Source organism: Ramularia collo-cygni (genome assembly GCF_900074925.1).
Source record: "Ramularia collo-cygni strain URUG2 genome assembly, contig: RCC_scaffold02, whole genome shotgun sequence".
In the NCBI taxonomy this organism is placed as follows: Eukaryota; Fungi; Ascomycota; class Dothideomycetes; order Mycosphaerellales; family Mycosphaerellaceae; genus Ramularia; species Ramularia collo-cygni.
In genome coordinates this window covers 35,106-56,618 of record NW_019716256.1, presented here as the reverse complement: position 1 = coordinate 56,618, position 21,513 = coordinate 35,106, and the positions used below count along the sequence as shown (strand labels likewise).

Sequence of the window (21,513 nt, the reverse complement as noted above, 5' to 3'; positions counted from 1 at the left end):
CCTCACTTCAACGCACAACATGGATRGGTTCCATGTGGCCACACAGGTATCCCGACATGGAAGATCTTAATCGAACTCGCCAACTGGCGATTCTGCCATCACTTCTCCTACATCCGAACCCCAACCGCTCAGACACCTGAGCTTCAACGTGCTTAAGACTATGCTGGCCAGCTAGAACATCTCTGCACTGCGCTCTTTGAACTATCTATCGCGCGATTATAACGTCGGAAGAACGGCGCTTGGGATTTTCTTTGTCGATTCAATTTCATGGACAGGTACACTTCTTCGCTGGTGCTGCACCAATACTTCGGGGTGATTAATCCAACTGTCGTTTACATCTAGTGATTCTCCTACTTGCCATGGTCTACTCCACGTTATTTCTACAGTATCACGTTGGCATGGTGAAAAATTGCGAGCTCGGCATGGCGACCCAACGAATCTAGGCCGCAAGTCCTCACGCACTCAGGAGGTTCGGGAGATTCACACAATCCGTTAATCGACCCTAGGAAGCACAAAGAAGCACAGTCCGAGTTTCGATCCCTTCCATCTACCAAAGCCATGACTATGAAAGCAGGGCACATGAAAGAATAATCACAATGAACACCGCCAGCTGCGACTTTTCCGCAATCCGGAGATTGTACACAAAGAAAGTTGCACAGGTATACATTCCACTCCATGAATTCGATCGAAGACATTCTTCCCACCATCCTTTTCAAGAAAAACATCATTTACAGCAACAACAACAATCATGGCCCCAAAGAAGACCGCCGGGAAATCGGTCCCGGATAGTACGTCCAAGGTAGTCAAGACACCCAAGGTTCTCAAGAAACAACCCAAGATCACCAAGAAGACCCCCGATTCCCCGGAGAAGAAGAAGAAGAAGAAGAAGGAAGGAGATGGCCTGTGTAAAGGCGGCGCTCAAAGAATCCTCGAACCGCTCGTCGCCCAGCTAGACGCCGTCATCGCCAACAAAGGAGACTGGTGCGATGGAAAACATTTCCGTCCAGCTCGTGCCTTGCTCCAATCCTGGCTCGACGAGAAGACCGGAGCTTCCCCAAAGCCACCGCAAAAGATGAACAAATTCGCCGCGAAGAAGACGTTCATTGAACCCATCATCGGGCAATTGGAATTCATCGCCGATAACAAGGATTGGTGTGACGGTGGGAAATTCAGCGAAGCTCGCGCCGCTCTTCAGGCTTGGATGGATACTTCTGCTGGGGAATCGCTCTGTAAAGGGGGTGCGGAGAGGGCTATTTACCCTATTGCGAATGCATTGCATGAGCTTATTGAGAAGAAGGGAAGTTGGTGTGATGGGAATCGATTCGGACCTGCTCGGGATCTGCTCGATGAGTGGTTGATGGAGCAAGGTGCTCATTGTGGTCCTCCTTCGGGTATGTGTGGTTAGTAGAGGCGCTCTGTGATGTTTTTTATGGGAAGTTTTGCGCCCTATCTATAACTAGGTATGCAAAATGTTGAAATCTATAGCTATCTCTGGCAATTTCATTCTGTAAGCCACCTGATTGTGATATCTGTTGGCGAGTCTGGTTTGATGGATGCGGCGGCGGCAGCAGACAAGAGGCTTGCTCGTGTTTTTCGATCTAGTTCTTGGTACCTTCTTCCTATGGTTGGAATAAGCAATCGACACAGTGCTTTCCCTGAACTAGGTCGAGAGCTACAAAGCAGACACGGCGATTCCGCAAGTGTCTCACAGCTACTTGTCAGTGCATTGGCATAGTTTCTTCGTCCCTCGCTTTCTTCGCTCCATCCAACCACCCTTCTTCCTCGCCTCCGCCAGTTAATCCCGATACCAGCCGCCAGAGTTTAGCCCCTCTTTCCCACGAGCCCGTTCAGTCAAACCTTGGCATCGCCACTCGCAAGGCTCTCGGTATTCAATCTCGCATCCTCATCCCAWTAATGACCCCTTTCAATAGCTCGAGGATACTCCCACGTAATCCTCACCGGGTAGACAAACTCGCTATCCCGAAGCCATCGCTTATACTGCTCTAGACCACCCGGTATTGGTTTCTTCCACAACTCAGGTCGACTTTCGATATACGCAGCAAGATCCTCGAAGCGAAGGCCGTTGGCATTTTCAATCTCAATCAAATTCGCTCGGCTGGGCCGGCCGGGCCAATAGTCATACCTGATCCAAAAGTACATGGATTTCTGTGGTGGTTGTGTGAGGAACATCTCCCTCGCCAGAGGCACCTTCGAGCAGATTTCAAATTTCTCCCAGGTGATCCATAATTCCATGGAAGCCATGGATACATGAAGCCAGTGAGACACCGCAGGATGATGAGTAGCGACTCTAGCTACGATGCCCGGCCTTGAAGCGGTACGATACGAAGGATCATCTCTGTCGCGTGCATGGAGAGCCGCGACATCAGCTTCGTCATGAGAGATGAAGACATGACGCTGGTAGGCCCAGGTCGGAAGTCGGTGGTGCGTTACTGTACGGTCGAAAGGCTCCTCACGATGGCAGACAATGCCTTCTACTGTCTCGTCTCGAGGAGCTAGGTTGAGCGCCAAGCGTGTGGGATGCTCCAGCATCACGGCCCTCCAGGCTTGACGGGTCACGCCACGAAAGGCGAGGAGAGTAGCGGTGCCTCTACTGGCCGAGCATAGTTTCGAGGGGGGAGTAATGGCTTTTTGCTTGATCAAGATTTCGCAAAAGTGCGTGCAGAGGTCGGCGTTGCGGAAGAAGCGGATGGCGGATGAATGGGAGGATTCGTTGAGAGATTCACCCTGAGATTGCATCTCGCGGGAATCAAGCTGGAAATAGCAATCGGAGTAGCCAAGTCACACTCTGGTCGATGCTAGCAGGTGGTTTGTGTTGAAATACGTTTCGACTTGCTGGCCTTGGATTTGCAGTGCGTGATGATGAGTGTAATAGAAGCGTACCACCGAATGTCCTCTTGAGTTGTAAGACAAGAGGACTAATTAAAGACGGAGAGAGGTGGCGGTGCTAAGTGGCATCCGCGCTGTCGAAGGATTGCACAGCCCTCTTCATCTTTATCAACCTACCTACTTCCGATGATGGGGGTACATCATCACGCTTTGGATTGGACAGTAGATGTAGGACATGAACTGAAGGATGAAATGAAGAGAAGGGAGCGACAAGCTTACCTTGTACTATCATCGTGCTGCTGGTGAGCACCTTGATCCTACCTTGGCTGCGAATAACAGATTGATCGGAACGGAGCCCCGATTTGACGGTAATGACATATCACTCGACCGCAAGTGGCRGTGAGAAAGGAATGGCAAGTACTTTGGTGCATGAGTGAACATGGTATCCGATAGTTATATGGAGGTGGAAAGAATGGACGTCTGGAGAAGGAAAAGAAGAGGAAAGGCGAAGGCGAAGGCGAAGGCGAGGAGACGGCCCGGCCCGGCCCTGCCGTTCGGATACTCCGTATTCGCGTATCACGAAAACTGCGCGACGCGTGAGATAGGCCGCCTCAAAGACGGAGTACCCCCACTTCTCCTTTCTCCATCAACACCGCTCCATCAACACCGCCCCATCATACATTATCGTATCAAGCATGATCTGAGGGAGTTAGTTCTACGGAGGATGCCGGTGCGAGGCCGAGAAGTTCAACTAGAAGCTCCAAGCATCGCGTCCGGCCTGAACCCGACACGGCCGCCAGAACCATCCGCCAGGCAGAAGCCCAGCCATGGCGTAGTCAGGACGACGCTTGATGCGTAGAGATCGACCAAGGTCGCAGTCATTGATGCCCGCTGGTATCAGCACATTGTCATTGGACTACCTTATTCCATACTACTCCTGCACGTGTTGGACGCAAATCCGGTTCAAGACGCCGCTTACTTCAACGACTATCTTGGTGAGAAAATCCCCCCTTACATGTACAAACCTGTACATGCTCAAGAATGGATACTTGAAGACCCTCGTGGACATGTCCACTGTATCAAGCGAATCGAGGCCTTGTCGAAGGTCTTCTTCCTACGAAAGGTATTGCTCGATTCCCCGGACCAGCTGGCTTCACAAGACTACTACCTATCTTACACGGTAATGATCTTCTGTGAGTATGCGCTTCAAGCAGAAAGTGTGCTTCTCAACAATGCCATTCTCCTCTCAACCCACCACAGATCTCCATGAAGGATCATACGTGGATCCAGATGGCGTTCCAAAGCGCTTGCAGTACGAATACCGCCGGGGTTGTGATATTCAAGAGCTCGCATACCGCGTAGGCCACCGATTATAACATCCGATTTGCGCCTATGAGGGAGTTAAGGAAGATGAGGATTGAATCGTTGGAGGATTCAAAGGTTTCGTTTTCAACGCCTTGCCTGCCCCGTCGTCTTGTTCTCGCCAATGGCTTGCATTCTTTGCACGTGCCTTGCGATCTATAAAGCATAGATCATAGTCCTGACGGCAACACTGGCCTCCATCCGCTGTTTCCGTCGGCTGTTGCCACACTCCTCTCTCTCCGCAAGCGTGGCGAATGGTCTTGCTGATATCAGTTGACAGCCAACCATTGCCTTGCGAGCGTGCTCAGTATTGAAGAAACATATTCTTGCGGCGGGATTCTTCAAGTCACGTCCACAGCGTGTCATTTGGTCAGGCACAGCAAACGATCCTGATGCAGCATCACTGGCTCATGTTCCATCCTCCCGCCTCTCCGTCATCGACTCTCGGCGCCAAGATTGAGGCTGCATACTACCCCTCACGGCTGGTCAAGCCGCACCATAGGGTGCACGAAAAAGCATCACATCATCATCTACACACCTGCGGTCTCTTTTGACTTTTGGTCCGCGGTCTTCCGATACAAGTCGTTTTGGGTGGCTCTACGGGACTGCATGTGATCAGCGGGCGCACGCGAGAATGCTTGGCCCCGAGTAGCACGATGGAGCTATAAGCATAGCTGACCCCCATCGCCATGCTGCATGTGTGGGTGATTGTGAGAAGCTTATACATTGGCTGCCATGAAGTACACAGCGGCATCCTTGACGACGATCGGCCTCTATGCCACCTTCACAGCTGCCCAGCAGTGCACAGCAACCATCTCCGCATCAGGATATCCCGCCCCATCACTTGCAAATGGCTGGTCCGCACACATTATCGCGAATGGCTTTACCAAACCTCGATCACTGAAGCTGGACAATGAAGGTAATATGCTTGTTGTGGACCAAGACGAGGAAAACGGTGGTGTTTACAGGGTGAGCTTTACTGGCCAAGCCCCCTGCTTGGTCGAGTCCAATCGCTTTCAGGTTTGGAAAAATGGGTCGGTATGTTGGGCAAGCACTTGGATTTTCCTGATGACGATAGACTGACATTCGCAAAGCTGAACCACGGTATTGAACTTTCACCAGACGGCAGCACTCTTTATGCGTCAAGTCAAGACGCAGTGTATGCGTGGCCTTATGAAGCATCATCAGGCGCAATTGGATATGAGAAACGTGTGATTGAGCTTGGTGGAAGTGGAACCCACGCAACGAGGACCCTTCTCCTTCCTCCCAATGATCCCGATTTCTTGCTGGTGTCCTGGGGATCTAACGGTAATGTTGACCCTCAAGCAAGGGACCCCACATCAGGATATAGCAGCATCAAAGCGTTTAACATCTCCGACACAAGCCGGGTGTGGAATTATACCACGGATGGGTTGCTTGTGGGCTATGGACTGCGGAATTCTATTGGCCTTGCGCAGAATCCAATCACCGGCGGTATTTTCAGTAATGAGAACAGTGTCGATAATTTGTTCCGTGATGGCGTGGAGATTGTGGAAGACAACCCTGCAGAAGAGCTGGTAAATACTCCCAATTGCGAGGCTTTGCTCTTCGACTGACTGTTTGTAGAACTTTCATGGTTACCTCAATGGCACTGATTCACCCAACTTCGGTGCATATTACGGATATCCTGACTGCTTCTCAGCCTGGGACGCCGAAGCTGTGCCCGATTACGATGATCTCCAGACCGGACAACAATTCGCCGCAAACTTCAACGAATCTGTCGACGATGCCTGGTGTCGTGAGAATGCTGTCAGTCCTGTCCTCAGCTTCACAGCCCATATGGCTCCTATGGATCAAGAGTTCAACACCGCAGGCACAGTCATGTACATCTCTTTCCGTGGCAGCTGGAACCGTGAAAACCCTGCCGGCTACAAGCTCGCTGCCATTCCTTTCAACCCAGCGACAGGAATGCCTACGGCGGACCCCAACAGTCGCGATGGGTATTTGGAGATCATGGCCAACGAAGACGAGAGCAAATGTCCTGATGAGTGTTTCCGACCCGTGGGGTTGGAGTGGAGTGCGGGGGGAGAACAGCTTTTCATGGCATCCGATGCCACAGGAGAGATTTATATCGTCTACCGTGACGATGGAATGCCTGTTGACGACTTCACTGTGCCTGGTTCTGAGACCGAGGATGGAAATGATGAACAAATCGAGCCGGCGTCTCCGACTCCTTCTGAGACCGAGGAAGGAGACGACGAACAAAGCGGGCCAGCTTCTCCTACTCCTTCCGACGAAAGTAGCGCTGTTACCTTCGCTAATGGACAGTGGTGGGTGGCAGCTGCAGCTGCAGTGACCATTGCATTTTTTTCCTGAGCTAAAGTACAATCACATTTGCATTGACGATGGCTGGTCGATAGGCAGGAACCAACTTCCAGTACGACTTCGATGCACTGCTATTCATCCAACTCCTAGACCATGTCGTCGCAACATTGCTTCCTTACAAAAGCGCATGTTTTCTTTGTTGAATTTCAAGAGGATCGGCTCCATCACTGAGATGTTGCAGACAATGGGAATGTAAATCCATTGGGATATTGGATCTGTTTCCGGACATCACAACGAACGTCTCTCTACAGAGTTTATCCAGGCTGTTCATTTCAAAGAAATCGTTTGAAAGCCATCATTCGAGGGGAACATCTCATCCAATTCCACACCGAAATAGACGAATACTACCCTGAACTACACCACAAAGACTACTCGTCCAGGATGGCCGCCAAAGCAAGCCTGCAGGGTCTACCTTACGAGATGAAGTTAGCCATAGGCAATCAATTCGAGCCTACTAGCATCCAAGTGTAAGTAAATCGAAAGGCATAAAAGGCATACACGCGGATGTTGAAGGATAATGCCAACCCCGAGACCTCGACGCATCTTTGGAATACTAGAATTTCGGAACCATATCTGACACATCGCTGACCCTCATGCCCTTTCTTTCAGATATCTCGATCCAAAGCGTCAGACAGCTTTCGAGATCAACAGCCCCGAGTGGAAAGGACTGTATTCGTTGAGTGTCACCTCATACGCCCACCATGGCATCATAGCAGACGTTATAGCAGCAGCGAGAGCTCGATGCGATCTATTAAAAGTCAAACTCTTCAGAAGTGAGGACATCACAGGGCGTATAATGACCAGCATGGAGCTGGGAGACTTCAAGAAATTGGAAGTCACTGTTCCGCTGTACTTCACACTGGACGAACAGTATGTTGAAGGAGAAGATCCCGATGAAGTTCTCATATCCTACACCATGAATTTCACGAAAGCGGAAGATAACAATTGGGTCTGCTCGGAATCCGACTGTACCGAAAGACTACTCCTGAGTACGATTTTTACCGATCCAGCGTACCACCCAGACGAATCTCTCGCATTCTTCAGACACCATCCATTGAAGAGCACTTTACGCCGAGCGGCACTCCGTGGACTGAATTCGCCGCCAGACCCTTTCACTCGACATGTCCTGTTTGCGATGGAAAGGAATATCAGAGCCACTTTCGATCGATACCTAACGTCTCGAAACCTCGAGCCACCCCAAGGAAATCACAGTCGTACCAGCGAAGATTTCACATGTGCTTCCCCATGGAACGCAGACCTGGAACTTGTTATAGAATATCCACAAGCGGAATTCTATAGACGTACGTGGTGCTGGCTGGGTTCGGTCAGGCGATCGATTGATGAGAGACTCGGTATCAGAGGTTGAGTAAGTGGCGATAGGGAGTGTTGGGAGAAGGGCTGTAACTTAGGACGATTATATGAGTTCTATGCTGTCGTCTGTTATTAACGGTACTCGTTTTTCAGGACGAAGAGCTTGTGGATGAGCTGAAGTTTTGGATGTCAGTGGGCTGTAGTGAGATGTATTAAAAGGTGTTATAAGTAGCTTGCCTTTCCAAGATGTGATGTCTCTTACCTGATCGAGGAATCACTTTAGTGGAGGCTTACCTTGCAGAAGAGAGGTACTGCTTGTACTATTTTTCATTTCTGGTCTGGTTGAATATAGGTTATGTACAGTTCCCTTCGTCCTTCCCACTCATTCGATTGATTAGATCTTGCATGGGACATCTCAGCACATAGAGAGAAACATAAGTGGAACCCTCTTTGTCGTCTCGTGAAGCTGCTTTGTATAAGGGGAATACGCTAAACTATCCTGTCGTTCGTGGATCATAATTTCGATTCCACACTTGAGCTACTTCGTGACTTTACTTGAATTTGTTATTCAACGTCTATGTTACGGCTTGCGGAGCATCAAAAGTTCTATATCATGGTTACTGCAATGCCCGGAACAGGTACCGTTAGCTTCTCCATGTTGTCGTCGATAGTTCCTTCATCCGACGTTGTTAGAAGCTTTGCCCTATCCCTGAGATGCCAGAAAATGTTGTACTCACTGCTCTTCGCCCTATAACTCTTACGCATAATCTCAGTCGTCTCATCTTCTTCATCTTCGAAATAAAGATATCCCTCCGGTCTGTGTTCTCCATCGAGGTACGGTGGAAAATAGTTGGTCGCTTCCTTGACCAGCTTAATCCGTCATCATCGCCATCATTGTCTATATCAAGCTTCGTCAATTCGGCATCTAAGTCCTCTTAAATAGCCCAACAGAAATGTTGGAACGTCCGTAACTGATTTTCGGTTACTGTCAACTTATGTCTACTGAAATGGTACCACGTTGTAGGGAAGACTCAAGACCTTAACAGGAGCGGCAGCCTCTGGAGCTAGTCCTCGAAATATTAGACGAGGGAAGCTGCTATGTCATCTTTGGAATGTTTGATTGTGCAATGAAAGTCGCAAGTGGGTGGCAGCTCTCGTTGTAGTAACTGTCACGTTCTTCTCATGAGAGGGTAGGCTAGTATGAGATGACACTCGCGATGAGCAGGGTATTGGGTCGATTGGTAACCAGTTTTGTATCATCTAACAGGACCAGTTGCATCCTTTAAATCACTTGACTATCTGCCAAATCAAGAAATGACTATATGAACACAACATGTCACCTGCTAGAGTCTCCTTAATTCAAAACCTGTAAGTCGTACACTCTAACTTAGTTATACTGGCACTACTTTTGGTGACAAGGGCTTCAGGTTCCTTTGAAGAGAATTTTCATCTCTGCGTTGGAGACGTTTGGTTTCTTTGATGAAAGTGATTTTTCTCCCGGATGGGAACGTTGACTCCCTTTGTGCCATTCGAAATTCTATTCGAATGGCACATACGCTTTTGTATTCCGTTTCCGGACGACTTCACAAGCGAACAAGTACAAGACATTATTGCTGTTTAGCCAACAGTGAACTGCTGAGATATCATCTTGAATTCAACGCTGAATCCTTCTTTGGCGACTTTCAACACTGACAGATCCTGCCCCCTAGAGGCCATTTGATCGAGATGGATCCCCCGTCCATGTTGGATCGTCTGCCCGACGAAATGAAAATGGCAATAGCCCGACAGATCTCGAGTTCCACCGTTGAGGTCTTCTTGAACTTCCCAAATCAAGTAGCCTATGAAGTGTATACCCCTGAATGGAAGGGCTTGTACTCACTTCAACGCAGCAATCTGGGCCTTCTCGGGCCCACAACAGATGCTATAGCCCGTGCGAGAGCGAATTGCCGAAAGCTCGCCATAAACTTTTTCCGCCGCGATGAAGTTGAAGTTACCCGCCACATCGTACCCAGCATCGAAATCGCAGGTTTTCAAGAGCTGGAGATAACAATTCCACTGAAACTCTCAATCGATGAATATGTGGAGGTGGAAGACGAAGAAGAAGAAGAAATGGAGGAAGCAGAAGCAGGCCATTTTACAGGCGCAACCCACGAGGCACTCATAGCGTTGACTCTGAAATTCACAAGAGGTGCAAACAATCGCTGGATCTGCCCCGAGTCCGACCGTCACGAATTGCTCCTCAGCTCCTCATTCTTTCAACACCACTCCTATCATCCCGACGAAACACTCTATTACTTCCAAACCCATCCCATCAAAATTTTGGTACGCGAAATCATTCTCCTTGTGCTTAACGGTCACGGCCCAGCACCACCCCCTTTGAGCAGGGTTCGCCTGTTCAGAGTCTTCGCGCGGATCCGTGCGGCTTTTATGTATTTTGAAGAGCGACGAGTATACGAGTCGAGATTGATTCCCCAAGTCCGCGCTTTCAGGTGCGAGAAGCCAACTGACATACACGGGAATCTGGTCATAGAGCTTCCGCAACAGGAATTCCAAAGAACGGGGGCTGGCTGGACCAGAATTGGTAGCCGTTTGTTTAGAGACGATGGATCTCAGGAGTCTGGCTCAACTAGAGAGGATAGTGATGAAGATGAGGAGATGACAATCGGGGAGTATATGGAGTCCATGTAGCTGTATGTATTGCCAGGAAGTTATTTGTTGACGTGTGAGGCTCAGCACTCTCGATGTGAGAGTTCTTCAGTGATGAGGAACCAATGAGAATTACTGAATACCTCTTCGATGGATCTCAAGAATACGTATGTCGACTTTGAAGAACGTAGCTCGCATTGGATCTGATGAGAAGCATCCTCCTTGATCATCGGAAAGTCCTCATGCCGACAGGTTTGATGAAGTCTGCAGCCGGTCAGCTCACAGTCTCGTTCTTGAAGTGTTTTATACGGCTGTAGAGTACGCCGTTGCGGAGAGGGAGGAGTCAAAAGTAAGACAAGGTGGACGATGGTGAGATGTATGGTGCTGCGTATGGTTGAGTGGATGGAACCTGCGGTGATCCAGTGTCATGAGACCTCAGCTTTTCTGGACGTGGAATGGCGAAGAAGGCTACTTGTGAAATGCCTTAGCCAGGATACTGCCTATGGCTAAAAGTGCAATGAGTGGACTGCACAATAATGAGCTCCATTTTGTCCAACTTGAATAACTCAGGGGTAACCCCTGTCAATTAAGCCACAAGGATATTTACGTAATCCTCGACACGTCAACAACGCGTCTCACAAGCCTACTCTTCTTCTATCTCATCCACATCGTCATCATCAGAGTTTCGTGCAAGCAAACATGCCTCGAGCGAAAAGACCTCTTGTAGAAATTGACCCAAACCAGCAACCGCCGCCGCAGGTCCTGGATTCATCAGAGGCTCAAAAGCCCAAACGTCAACGCACAAGCGCCAAAACACAATTTGAAAAGTCATCGTTCACCGGCAAATATGAGTACATGTGCATTGGCAGACCTCCGTGGGCTGATACTGATACTGAGGAAGAGGGGGGAGAAGATGACGCTGAACAAAACAAGCTTGTTCATCAGAAGCCCATCACAGAGTACCCTGAATGGAAATGGTTCATGTTGAACGAAGCGTTCACACTTCTGGACGCCGCATACAAGGACGCCGACAATCGTGACCCCGATCGGTTCGGCATGTATGTTTACAATGACTATTTCGGGTACGGACTGATCGAGGTCTTGGAGAATATGGTACGTCCGCCCTCCTTCTCTTCTAAATCATTCTGACTTGGGGAAATCACAGCTGATGAGAGCTTTCAACAGAGAGATGAAACCTCAAAAGGGCAAGCAATACAACTACCAGCAAATGTGGGCTATTGTCACAACCCTTGCCAACTTCCTCAATCGAGACGTCAGTGTGCCATGGAGAATGGTTGATGACAGTCAAAGATGCGAGCGACTCGCGGGGATGTTCGGGTGCGTTATCTTGACGGCTTTGAACGAGTTGGATCGTATCGGGCAGCTCAAGAAAGACTCACGATTTCTGGATCTTGGGCATGTTATGGCTCTATTCTTGCTGTGGTCGAAAAGTGTAACGTCCACTGTCATTGAGTATCCTACTTTCACGTTGGGCTCTGACGGGGAGAAACAAACTGAATCGGACCCAGTAGATTGGCGCGAAGCAATTGTGGGATATGCCAAGAAGGCGAAGATTGATCTATCGACCCAGGGAGTCTCTGGCTTGGATAATCWTGTCGTGGGACCAGGCGAGGAATATCCAATTGGCAAGGCCAAGGTGGAAAGGTGGAACTGGACATTGCTTGTGAGTTGTAAAGCTGCTGTGTGCTCTGATGATCTCATGTCACTGCTGACGTTTGACTCTCGGGCAGCTACGAGACTATCGCGAAGACTATCTATTTCGACCTACGATCCTTGCCTTGTCGTCGGACAATATTGGTGGCGATGGTTACAACCTGTTGGAATGGACCCGATCAGACAGGGCCAAGTATGCATTCGATAAGAAGGATCCTCTGGCGGCATATACGGACGAACAAATCGAGGATGGGGGATTCGAATTGTGAAGACACCGCTGCTGTGTATAATATCTTGTCATTGAGCTCTCTATACCGACGGGAAGCGATATGATTGGGGAATGCCACTTCCACTACTCTAGAATATTCCTGTGGAAAACTCAGTGCAAGGGCAGTCAGTCGTGATGGGAAAGTGAACGACGCTTTCCTTCTTCGACAACCTTGTGCTCGTTGAGCCTTCCAGTCCTCCTAACGTGATGCAGTCCTGTCGTAACTGTGCATCACAACCCGCAACTTCCAAACACCAGCCGACCAACCAATGACCACTTGCTCGTTTGCAACAACCTTCTGAATGAATCTGTTGATTCTCTAAACACCACAACGCCACCAACACAACAATGGCTCCACCAACTCCGGGTCCTAGCAAGGCACCAATCACCTCAAAAGACCAGTTACCAACCATCCCAGAAGACAAGTCACCGACAGTCCCACAAGACAAGTCATCAAAAGACATGAAAGATGAGGAGGCATCAACCGCCCCACAAGACAAGCCACCAACAGCCGTACAAGACAAGTTACCAACCGCCCTCAAAGACCAGTTCCCCGGACAGCTCGACACACAAAAGCAATTCCCCAACAAGTTCGATGAGACCAATGCAGTAAAGCTAGATGACATCGACAAATCTTACCGAACCGCTTCGGCGGAGGTTCCGATCACGGTACACTTGCACAGACCGTGTTTACCTTCAATCTTGCTGACCAAAGACACAGATTGAGCGGCCTCTCTTCATCCCACCAAACAAGTCCGACCTCCAATATCCCGAGTGCTCGCTCCAAGACGCCGGCACTGCGCGGTTCAATCGGGCACCTTGTCAGGAGAAACCGAATGGTACCGTGGGAGAATGGTCGGCATCTCACGTTCACCATTCGGTCTTGCAGCAACATGTCGATTATTTCGATCGATCCAAGATTGGAATCATCAGTCCGCTGGACACCTTCGTCTCGATCCGCAAGTGGGGTTGGAACATCCTGCTGGCACTCGTCCTAGCCGCCATCATCCRTCTCGGCGTCTCCTACCCTACTTGTCCATCCTTGATACCGGATATGCGCTTTCGGATCTGGACGAAGAGAATCCACAAGAGTGTACATGGGAGCGACTCTCTATCCTACGACAACGAAGGACGWTTCCGACCGCAGATGTTTGAGGAAATCTTCACCAAGTACGATGGAGGATCCAAGGGAGGACTGACGATTCGAGACTTGACGAGATTTCACAAGGGACAGAGGAATGCCATGGATTTCTGGGGTTGGTCTGTTACTGCTGTTGAGTGGATCGCCGTCTACCTCTTGCTTTGGCCTGAGGACGGAGTGATGAAGAAGGAGGACGTGAGGTGTGTCTTTGATGGGACCATCTTTCAGAAGAAGGCGGATGAGTATGCGGACAAGAAGAAGGGTGGGAAGGGCAAGGTGCAGGAGAAGTCGACTTGACTCTTGAGTTGAAGATGGAGAGCGCAAGAGATGTGTCAAGTTAGGCAGGGATTAGCTGGTTTGCATGATTGCGCTGCATGGAGTCATGGTATGCATAGAATAATGTTTGATGGTGGGAAGTACAGAAAGGCATGGAATAGCACTGAATGAGTTAGAGCAATGCCGGAAGATATAATAGAGAATAGAGCCTACACTTTAGACTCAACGCTGTCGATGAATGCTTTTCTGCGGATAGTGGCCTGTGAACATGGAGACTGATTTAATCCTCTCCAAAAGATAATGCGTGGCCTTTGCATCAAGATGGTCTGATCCCTGATGGCTTTGATCCATGAACACATGACGATTCGACATTCTCAAAGGACAACCCTCGCAACACATCACCTCCCCTCCCCTCTCCAAGTAGCTTTAATCTCCCCATCTCTCTTCTCCCGGACATCCCGCCATTCCGTTTGCGCCCACACTTCTGGATGCTCCACCGCTTCAACCCAATGCTTCATAGCCAACACACACTGTTCCGCCCATCGCTTCTCTGAAACACCCCCGACGCCCGTAGCCAGAGGAGTCATGAGAAGACTTGTAATCTCCGTCTCTATCCCCGATGATGATGATGATGATGATGAATTTCCCCGCACGGCACGATTATGTCGATCTACAGCACACAGTAAAGACCAGATGCATTCGTAGACGACCTCTCGATCCCAGGTGACGTTTTGGGGAACTCTCATCGTTGGGCAGAGGAGTAGGTAAGAGGATTTCCAGGGATTTTTGGAAGGGGCGTCGCCCGGTTGGGAGTGGTCGAGTCGGATGATGGTACAGGTTCCCGGGGGAGCGAAACCTCTGTGTTCGCGGTAGACGACTGCTTGGGCTTTGCGGGTGATCCAGCCGTAGTCTTCTTTATTGGGCATGTAGGCTCGGGCGAGGGCGTCGTCGAAGGCGCCATCTAGACGGGCGTAGGAGTTTGCTGGGGAGACGATGGCCGTGAAGGTTATGTGTTTGGGGAGGAATTTGAGACTGCACTCGTGGTGGGTGATTGTGGTGTGAGAGGAAAGGGTGGGGAAGTGAGTTGCTACTGCGGTATGGAACGCTTGAGCGGAAGAGGCTTGCATGCAGAGGAGGTGGATGTTGGGTAATTTTGATGTTGTTGTGGGGTTGGAGGGTGGGGTTGAAGTTTGGGAGGCCATGATTTTTGTTGAGTTGGAGGACAGTGGAACGTGAAAGATGGGAGAGAAAGTGATGTGAGGGTTTCAAGAGTCAACCTCAACCCAATGATGAATAGATGGATGGATAGGCGGCTGTTTGTTGAAAGCTGACGCCTGGATCCTCCCGGTTGCCACGGCTTCCCGGTTTTGTGCCACCATCATTGCCGACATGTTACCATGAGCCCAAGTCTGGTGATATATCTACCTTCTAGGACTCGTGATAAGGTAGTTCTCACCGGCTCGAGGAAAACTCTGATTCCAATGGAATACATATAGGAGGAAGGCAAGGTGAAGTCCCGACAATCTGGTGAATCTCGGCATCCCGGCCGGCCTGCCGATCCCACGTGCTCGGGCCGCATGACGTCTGCCGATAGATAGCACACCCCACCTACCTTACTTCGTAAAGTACCTCCACAATCGCGCAGCAGCCCAGATAACTCGAAGATCTGCAGCGTCCGCCTATTAAGGACACCACATCACCACTTGCATCATGTCGGGACTGGAGAAGGCGCTGTTCAACCTCAAAGTATGCATGTCCCACCCATTCAATCATCCATCTCCCCCTCACACTGACCTTCCACCCAGTTCACAGCCAAGCAACTCAACCGACAAGCCGCCAAAGCCAGCAAAGATGAGCAGGTGGAAAAGGCCAAGCTGAAAAAGGCCATTTCCGCCAACCACACCGACATTGCCAAAATCTACGCCGGCAACGCGATCCGCAAGAAGAATGAGAATCTGCAACTCCTGACGCTCGCGTCGCGCATCGATGCCGTGGCCTCGCGCGTGCAGACGGCCGTTACGATGCGGCAGGTGACGGGTAGCATGGGCAACGTGGTCAAGGGCATGGATCAGGCGATGAAGAGCATGGATCTCGAGAAGATTTCGGCCGTGATGAACAAATTCGAGAGTCAATTCGAGGATCTGGATGTCGCGACGGGATATTACGAGAATGCCACGAGTTCGGCGACGGCGACGGGCACGCCGCAGGAGGATGTGGATCGCTTGATGAATCAGGTGGCCGATGAGGCCGGAGTGGAATTGTCGCAGGAAATGGCAGGTGCCACGCCCGCCAAGGGAATCCAGGCCCCGGCGGCGGTGGAGGAGGATCGGGAGGATAAGCTGGGCGAGCGATTACGGGCGCTGCGGAGTTGAGGCTTGTAGGCTTGTTGTACGTGTTGGGAGATGGAAGACGATGAGGGAATCCTAGATGGGCTTACGAAGAATGGACATGACGAACAGACGACCAAAGGGACAGACCTTCCTATTTCCTACCAGAAATCATCTCACCTTGTCTTCACAATCATCTCGATTCCGGTAGTTCTGTCTGTCTTGTACGTATCGCGATTTAATGACTCCCTCCAACCCTGTTATCTGACTGCCCAGCAAGCACATTCTCGAGCAGCATGTCCTACATGCTCTCGAAGCGAAAAGCTCCTTCCATCCGTACAGTGCACAATGAAAGCGCCGAGTCCTACTAGCATGATGGGGAACCAGCTCTGGATCGCCCAAAGACAGGGCGAATCCTGCAGTTCTCGCCAATCTAATCTCTCATGAATCGTCATCAAGTAAGAACCCATCCCGTCTCTCTCACGCCAAGTCCGCCCCCATCTCCCGCACAACCCTCTCCTCCGTATCTCTAACCGCTCCATCCAACCGCACCCACGCCACTCTCGCAGGCTCCCAACGCGTGAATCTACCCCTCACCATCGAAAGCGCACGATTCTGTTCCTGCACTTCCGCAATCCTTTCCCGCAAACTCCGCCCAACTTCCCCCCAAGTCAACAGGTTTCCTGTCAGAGTGATTTGGCATGTTGCGGAGGGACCTAGAGTCTGGAATCTTGAGGTAGAATTTTCTCCTCCTTCGGAAAATCGGATATCGCTCGTCCAGAGAGTTGTGATTGTGATGGATTCGCGAGGGGGAGGTTGGGAGATTAGTCTATCCATCCAGGGTCCTTTGGGACGGCTGAGTAGCGAGGAGATGGTGAAGGGAATGCCTAGAGGGAAGGCGGATGTTGGGATGTTGTTTTTGCGCGCGAGTTTCACGGCGGTGTTGAGGGATGCTCGGTCTGGCGGGGGAATTATCGTTGGGTTGAATGTCGTGATGCTTTCTCCTGAAGAGAGCGTTCCTGATTCGGGGCATGGAGAGAGGAATGCGACGCGCGCGCGGAGCGTCTTGGAGAAGGTTATGCCGTTGTGCCATTCCGAGGACACGCGTTGGGCGCGGATCAGGCTGCGGACGGGAAGGTGGAGGAGGATCATCTCGAGGAGCTCCGGGACCGCGAGGGCGCGCGTTGCGGATGTCATGTTGGTGGAGTCGGGGAAGGTGATCTTGTTTGATATAGAGAGAGAGACAGTTTTGTTGTTGTGTTGGAATGTCGTGGGTGGTTGTGGTGTCAAGGACTGTGGTTGTGAAGGTGAGGAAGAAGGGTTGGTAAGAGGGCAAAAAAGTCGAGGTGGGATAATCCTATTGTACTTGTCCTCAAAGCATATTTTTTTCGGGATGACACGTATCCCGCGCAGCYAATCGTCCAGATATCCCGTCAGAATGTGAATGAGTCGGCAATCAGAATAGGCTTCATCGTGCAATATGTACTCCACTATTCATTTCATCTCTACTGAAAGAGATGTCACTTCCAGTTGCGAACTCTAGTTGTGACCTTTGCTGCATCTCGAAAAGAGACAGTAATCAAAGGCAAAATACATCCATCAAATTGCACTCTATTCTTCGTTGTAATGTCCTCTCGAGTTTTAGCTTGCCATCCCCAAGAAGCAATAAGACTTCGCTGTGTTCGAAACAATTATCGATGACCTGCGTTCGAGGGCCGGGTACCTGATCATGTTAGTAATAAAAATAGCGAGGTGGAAAACTTAGAAGAGACGTGTTGTGCTTATCATCTAGGCTTTCTATCTGGCCCTGAGACCTCTTTTTGCCGTGGACCGGTACATAATGAAGGCAAATCGGACGCTGTCGGTTTAGGAGTAGGTATAGAGAAAGGCGAAGCGGCTTTAAGCAAGAGCGAGATTGAATGTGATTTGAAGAAAGAAATGCGTCGAAGATTATAGGACGCTGTGGTGAGTGGTATGGGACATGCGACAGACGCTAAAGTAGCTATGGCAAGATGACGCACGTGAAAGCCTTGGCACACATCACACTTGGTCTTGAATTCGTCTAGACAAAGCTTTACCAAACCACCTATGATTGAATTGGTGAGGACGAGTGTACATTGAGAGGCATGAAATGGGAAAGTATTCGGTCGACTTGGGATTCTCAGCATCGTACAAGGAGCGACAGAGTCGTAGTTTGGCAAAGCAAGAGTCGGAAAATTCCAGATCCAGGAAACTTGCAGAGACGACCGGTGGTCTTGGATCGATGTTCCAGTCAACTTCGCTCGCAATTTTCAATTCTTCGTGCCAGACGCTGCAGTGACCTTTTCCTCGTACAAAGAGGAGTTTCTGGGGATACATCTTGAACTCTGGGTACGCTGCATTAATGCACGTAGTGCTCGCCTCAGAGATAGCGCTCGCCCACGGCCACGACGAAAAATACGGCGTCTCTTTTCATTGGTATTTGAGCAAGTATTCTAGGTTGATTCAAAGCACCATCTTGCTGGAATTCTCCGAGAACCATAGTGTGACGTGCAGAACCCGCAAAACGATAGTTGAGAGCGGTGTAATCTTTTTCATCCTCAGGAGTAAGACATTGCCTCTTCATATCGATGAGCCAGGCCTGTGAAGACATCATGATCCTCGGCGGACTTTCTACAAATGGTTTCATGGAAGTTCAAACAGTCCTTTGCCAGCATTTCTCGTAATCAAGATCTATGGAATTCATTCTGGGTCAAGGAATCGTCTCACGCCGGGATGCCCCAGCAACAGGATTCCAGAGGATATCAAGATCATGGATGGATTCCGTTAAAGCAATGCCACGCTCAGCGCAGTCTCCAAGTAACATTCGACGCCGTTCGGAACCGGCATGTCGGGATCCTCGTTTCCTTCGGAGCAGTATATCTTGAGAGCCTTGATAATTTGAGTGCGATCTCAGCAGTTATCAGCAGGCACATTGCCGAATGATTCAAGATTGAAAGCTTTCTTCTCGAATTCGGAAGTAGAAAAGAAACGCCAGATCACTGCGCAGTTGTTGCATGGAAGAATCCACGATACTTGATCTCGTTGCGTGTGTGTCAGGATGTCCGAACTAGTCTGATTCCGTGGAGATGTTCACATGTTCATGTGCCTTGACATCGGTTCATGAGACAATCCAAACGCTGCCTGTTTGATGAACCAATCGTAGATGTGTACTATACTGCGAACCTATGCTTGCATAGTCTCCTACGGTTGGATGGCGAATCCCAGGTAGTTCATACTCAGTCATGTCTCATCGAAATGCGATGATTCGTCGTGAGACTCAAAGAGAAAGGATTAAAGCGCAGCACTGCAATCTGCATCCATATCCCAGTGCTGACGGTCAGGGTTAGAATCGGCGGTACGTTGCTCACGGATTAGGATGATGAGAAGTATGTGCTCACCGACCCGCTCACATTCATGTTAATGCCAGATTGGAGCCGGTCTGTTTATTTCGCTCGCAGAAAAGCACTTTGAATTTCATATGCTTTCTCGCATCAAGGAGTAATGTGGTAGATGGCTCTACTGCATGTTTTCGATATCAGTGACTCACCATCCCCTGGCATGCTTGAGCATTCAGGGCGAAGGACAACATTACTAGCTCTCTGACTCGCGTAAGCTGACATGCAGTGAGCTTGTTGGTTTGGTTACCGGTTAGTGAAGGGCTCTAACCATACTAACCAACTGCTTCTGAAGTGAATACCAACTTAACCAATGGTTACCAGCTTCCTAAATAGGCAATTAGTGTACAAAAAGCGACTCCTCTTGCTCTAAGAGCTCTATAACCTCCTTCTGTGCAATAGCAGCTTTCTTAGTAATATCCTACTGCTTAATTACCTTATCGTCGTCCTTATTAAAAGCATCCTACTATAGTAAACTATACTAGCTCTTTAAACAACTGCATGCTTTAATTATCTGCTCTTAAAGGCGGTTCCGGCGGTAGGTAATTATATTACGGCCGTCTAAAAACGAGCGTTCTAGCTTATCTAACATAAGTAGTATTGCTAGCGTGTTAAAGGCAAACTTAGCTAGTTCTAGCTCTAAGAGTCGTCTCTTAAACTACTAATTTAGAACGTTTAGTGGAGCCTCTTTAGTATCGTGTACGTAGTCGATAGATAGGTAGCTATCGAGTGCATTAAGCCGTATAGTTGCTATTGTTTTACGACGCTTAAAACTAAATAAATGGTCACGGAGGTCCTTACTATCTACCGGCGTTACGGTAATAGCAGTTAGTAATACTAGAGCCGGCCGGTAGTCGTTTATCTATATGTCCTTAACTAACCTCCGCACCTGTTCGATATAGCCCTACTGTTCCTTATTTCCTACACCCTAGAGGTCCTTAAACTAGCCGTATTTAAGAGTTGGATTAAGGGCAACGGCTACATATAGGATTAGTATATTATCCGCTAGCTTCTAGTACTTCTTAGCTTTTTGCTATGCATACTTATAGTAGCCTAATAGGTAGCTAAAGCTGTTATTATATAGCGCTTCTTCTCGGAACTCTACGGAGTACTTACTAGTATAATCGAGCGTAAATTAGAGGGTAGGGTACTAGTCGTATAGGTACTTCTCGTTGCCTTAAGTGCTTATTATTATAAGCTCGAACACGTGTAGAGCGTCGTAAAGCCGGTTAATCTGTTCCTAATCGTTTAGTGTTAGTGCATTATTACGGATAGTTCTATTTGTCCTATAGAGCCTATAGAACTCGGTAATTCGCTCTCTAACGTCCTATGCCCTTCCGAGCATATAGTAGAAGGAGTTCTACCGCGTAGAGTTGTCTTAGATAAGCTATAAGGGTGGTAGTAATTAGCAAGGTTAGTAAAAGTTAGTAAGAAAGCAAGGACGAATTACTCCGGATTTACCGGAGTTAGTAGCGGAGTTACCTCCGGAACGGTATAGACCTACTTTCTTAGACTTACCTTTAGATTATTAAACATTACCGCCTCTACACTACTATAATACACCTTCTTAAACGCCTCTAACCGGTTTGTCGACCCTCTAATCTATTTAATAATGTTGTGTAGGCGTCTAACGGCTCTACGGTTACGCTAGAACTCCTTAACTTTCTCGAAAGCGCCCTTTTCGATATTACGCTCTAAATCCTTTATCGCTTTACTACTACCCCTACCGAGCAACATCGCCTTCGTAATAAGGTTTATAATGTGGCTAAGACACCTTAGCCTACGCGCCTTACGGTACTTAGCGCTTATCTTTAGATAGAGCGTACTAAGGACGAAATTAATAGCCGGATCGTTATTACTAGCGTTATCCGCGATAAAGTA

The 21,513-nt window shown here is 49.2% G+C and overlaps 9 protein-coding genes; 6 read left to right on the top strand and 3 right to left on the bottom strand.

The window, feature by feature from the left end:
- Window positions 1–748: 748 nt before the first annotated feature.
- RCC_01549 (uncharacterized protein) lies at window positions 749–1,405 on the top strand (the record flags this gene model as incomplete). The annotated part of the gene is made up of 1 exon (XM_023766843.1): window positions 749–1,405. One exon carries the CDS (start codon window positions 749–751, stop codon window positions 1,403–1,405), a length of 657 nt encoding a protein of 218 aa, XP_023622611.1.
- Window positions 1,406–1,851: 446 nt separating this feature from the next.
- RCC_01548 (uncharacterized protein) lies at window positions 1,852–2,757 on the bottom strand (the record flags this gene model as incomplete). The annotated part of the gene is made up of 1 exon (XM_023766842.1): window positions 1,852–2,757. The coding sequence occupies one exon, from the start codon at window positions 2,755–2,757 to the stop codon at window positions 1,852–1,854; it is 906 nt and encodes a 301-aa protein (XP_023622610.1).
- A 2,187-nt stretch (window positions 2,758–4,944) lies between these two features.
- RCC_01547 (related to L-sorbosone dehydrogenase) lies at window positions 4,945–6,564 on the top strand (the record flags this gene model as incomplete). XM_023766841.1 has 3 exons in its annotated part: window positions 4,945–5,247; window positions 5,304–5,765; window positions 5,815–6,564. 3 exons carry the CDS (start codon window positions 4,945–4,947, stop codon window positions 6,562–6,564), a joined length of 1,515 nt encoding a protein of 504 aa, XP_023622609.1.
- A 390-nt stretch (window positions 6,565–6,954) lies between these two features.
- Window positions 6,955–7,939, top strand: RCC_01546 (uncharacterized protein; the record flags this gene model as incomplete). XM_023766840.1 has 2 exons in its annotated part: window positions 6,955–7,040; window positions 7,183–7,939. 2 exons carry the CDS (start codon window positions 6,955–6,957, stop codon window positions 7,937–7,939), a joined length of 843 nt encoding a protein of 280 aa, XP_023622608.1.
- Window positions 7,940–11,229: 3,290 nt separating this feature from the next.
- Window positions 11,230–12,473, top strand: RCC_01545 (uncharacterized protein; the record flags this gene model as incomplete). 2 transcript variants are annotated; one of them, XM_023766838.1, is made up of 3 exons in its annotated part: window positions 11,230–11,642; window positions 11,716–12,214; window positions 12,282–12,473. In XM_023766838.1, the coding sequence occupies 3 exons, from the start codon at window positions 11,230–11,232 to the stop codon at window positions 12,471–12,473; spliced, it is 1,104 nt and encodes a 367-aa protein (XP_023622606.1). The 2 variants fall into 2 exon arrangements, with proteins under 2 accessions (XP_023622606.1, XP_023622607.1); XM_023766839.1 differs by having other exon boundaries at window positions 11,230–11,643; window positions 11,696–12,214.
- Window positions 12,474–12,820: 347 nt separating this feature from the next.
- RCC_01543 (related to calcium-binding protein caleosin) lies at window positions 12,821–13,910 on the top strand (the record flags this gene model as incomplete). XM_023766837.1 has 2 exons in its annotated part: window positions 12,821–13,141; window positions 13,194–13,910. The coding sequence occupies 2 exons, from the start codon at window positions 12,821–12,823 to the stop codon at window positions 13,908–13,910; spliced, it is 1,038 nt and encodes a 345-aa protein (XP_023622605.1).
- Window positions 13,911–14,287: 377 nt separating this feature from the next.
- On the bottom strand, window positions 14,288–15,091 carry RCC_01542 (uncharacterized protein; the record flags this gene model as incomplete). The annotated part of the gene is made up of 1 exon (XM_023766836.1): window positions 14,288–15,091. The coding sequence occupies one exon, from the start codon at window positions 15,089–15,091 to the stop codon at window positions 14,288–14,290; it is 804 nt and encodes a 267-aa protein (XP_023622604.1).
- Window positions 15,092–15,599: 508 nt separating this feature from the next.
- Window positions 15,600–16,261, top strand: RCC_01541 (probable vacuolar protein-sorting-associated protein 46; the record flags this gene model as incomplete). XM_023766835.1 has 2 exons in its annotated part: window positions 15,600–15,635; window positions 15,695–16,261. The coding sequence occupies 2 exons, from the start codon at window positions 15,600–15,602 to the stop codon at window positions 16,259–16,261; spliced, it is 603 nt and encodes a 200-aa protein (XP_023622603.1).
- Window positions 16,262–16,696: 435 nt separating this feature from the next.
- Window positions 16,697–17,413, bottom strand: RCC_01540 (uncharacterized protein; the record flags this gene model as incomplete). The annotated part of the gene is made up of 1 exon (XM_023766834.1): window positions 16,697–17,413. The coding sequence occupies one exon, from the start codon at window positions 17,411–17,413 to the stop codon at window positions 16,697–16,699; it is 717 nt and encodes a 238-aa protein (XP_023622602.1).
- Between the last annotated feature and the right edge of the window lie 4,100 nt (window positions 17,414–21,513).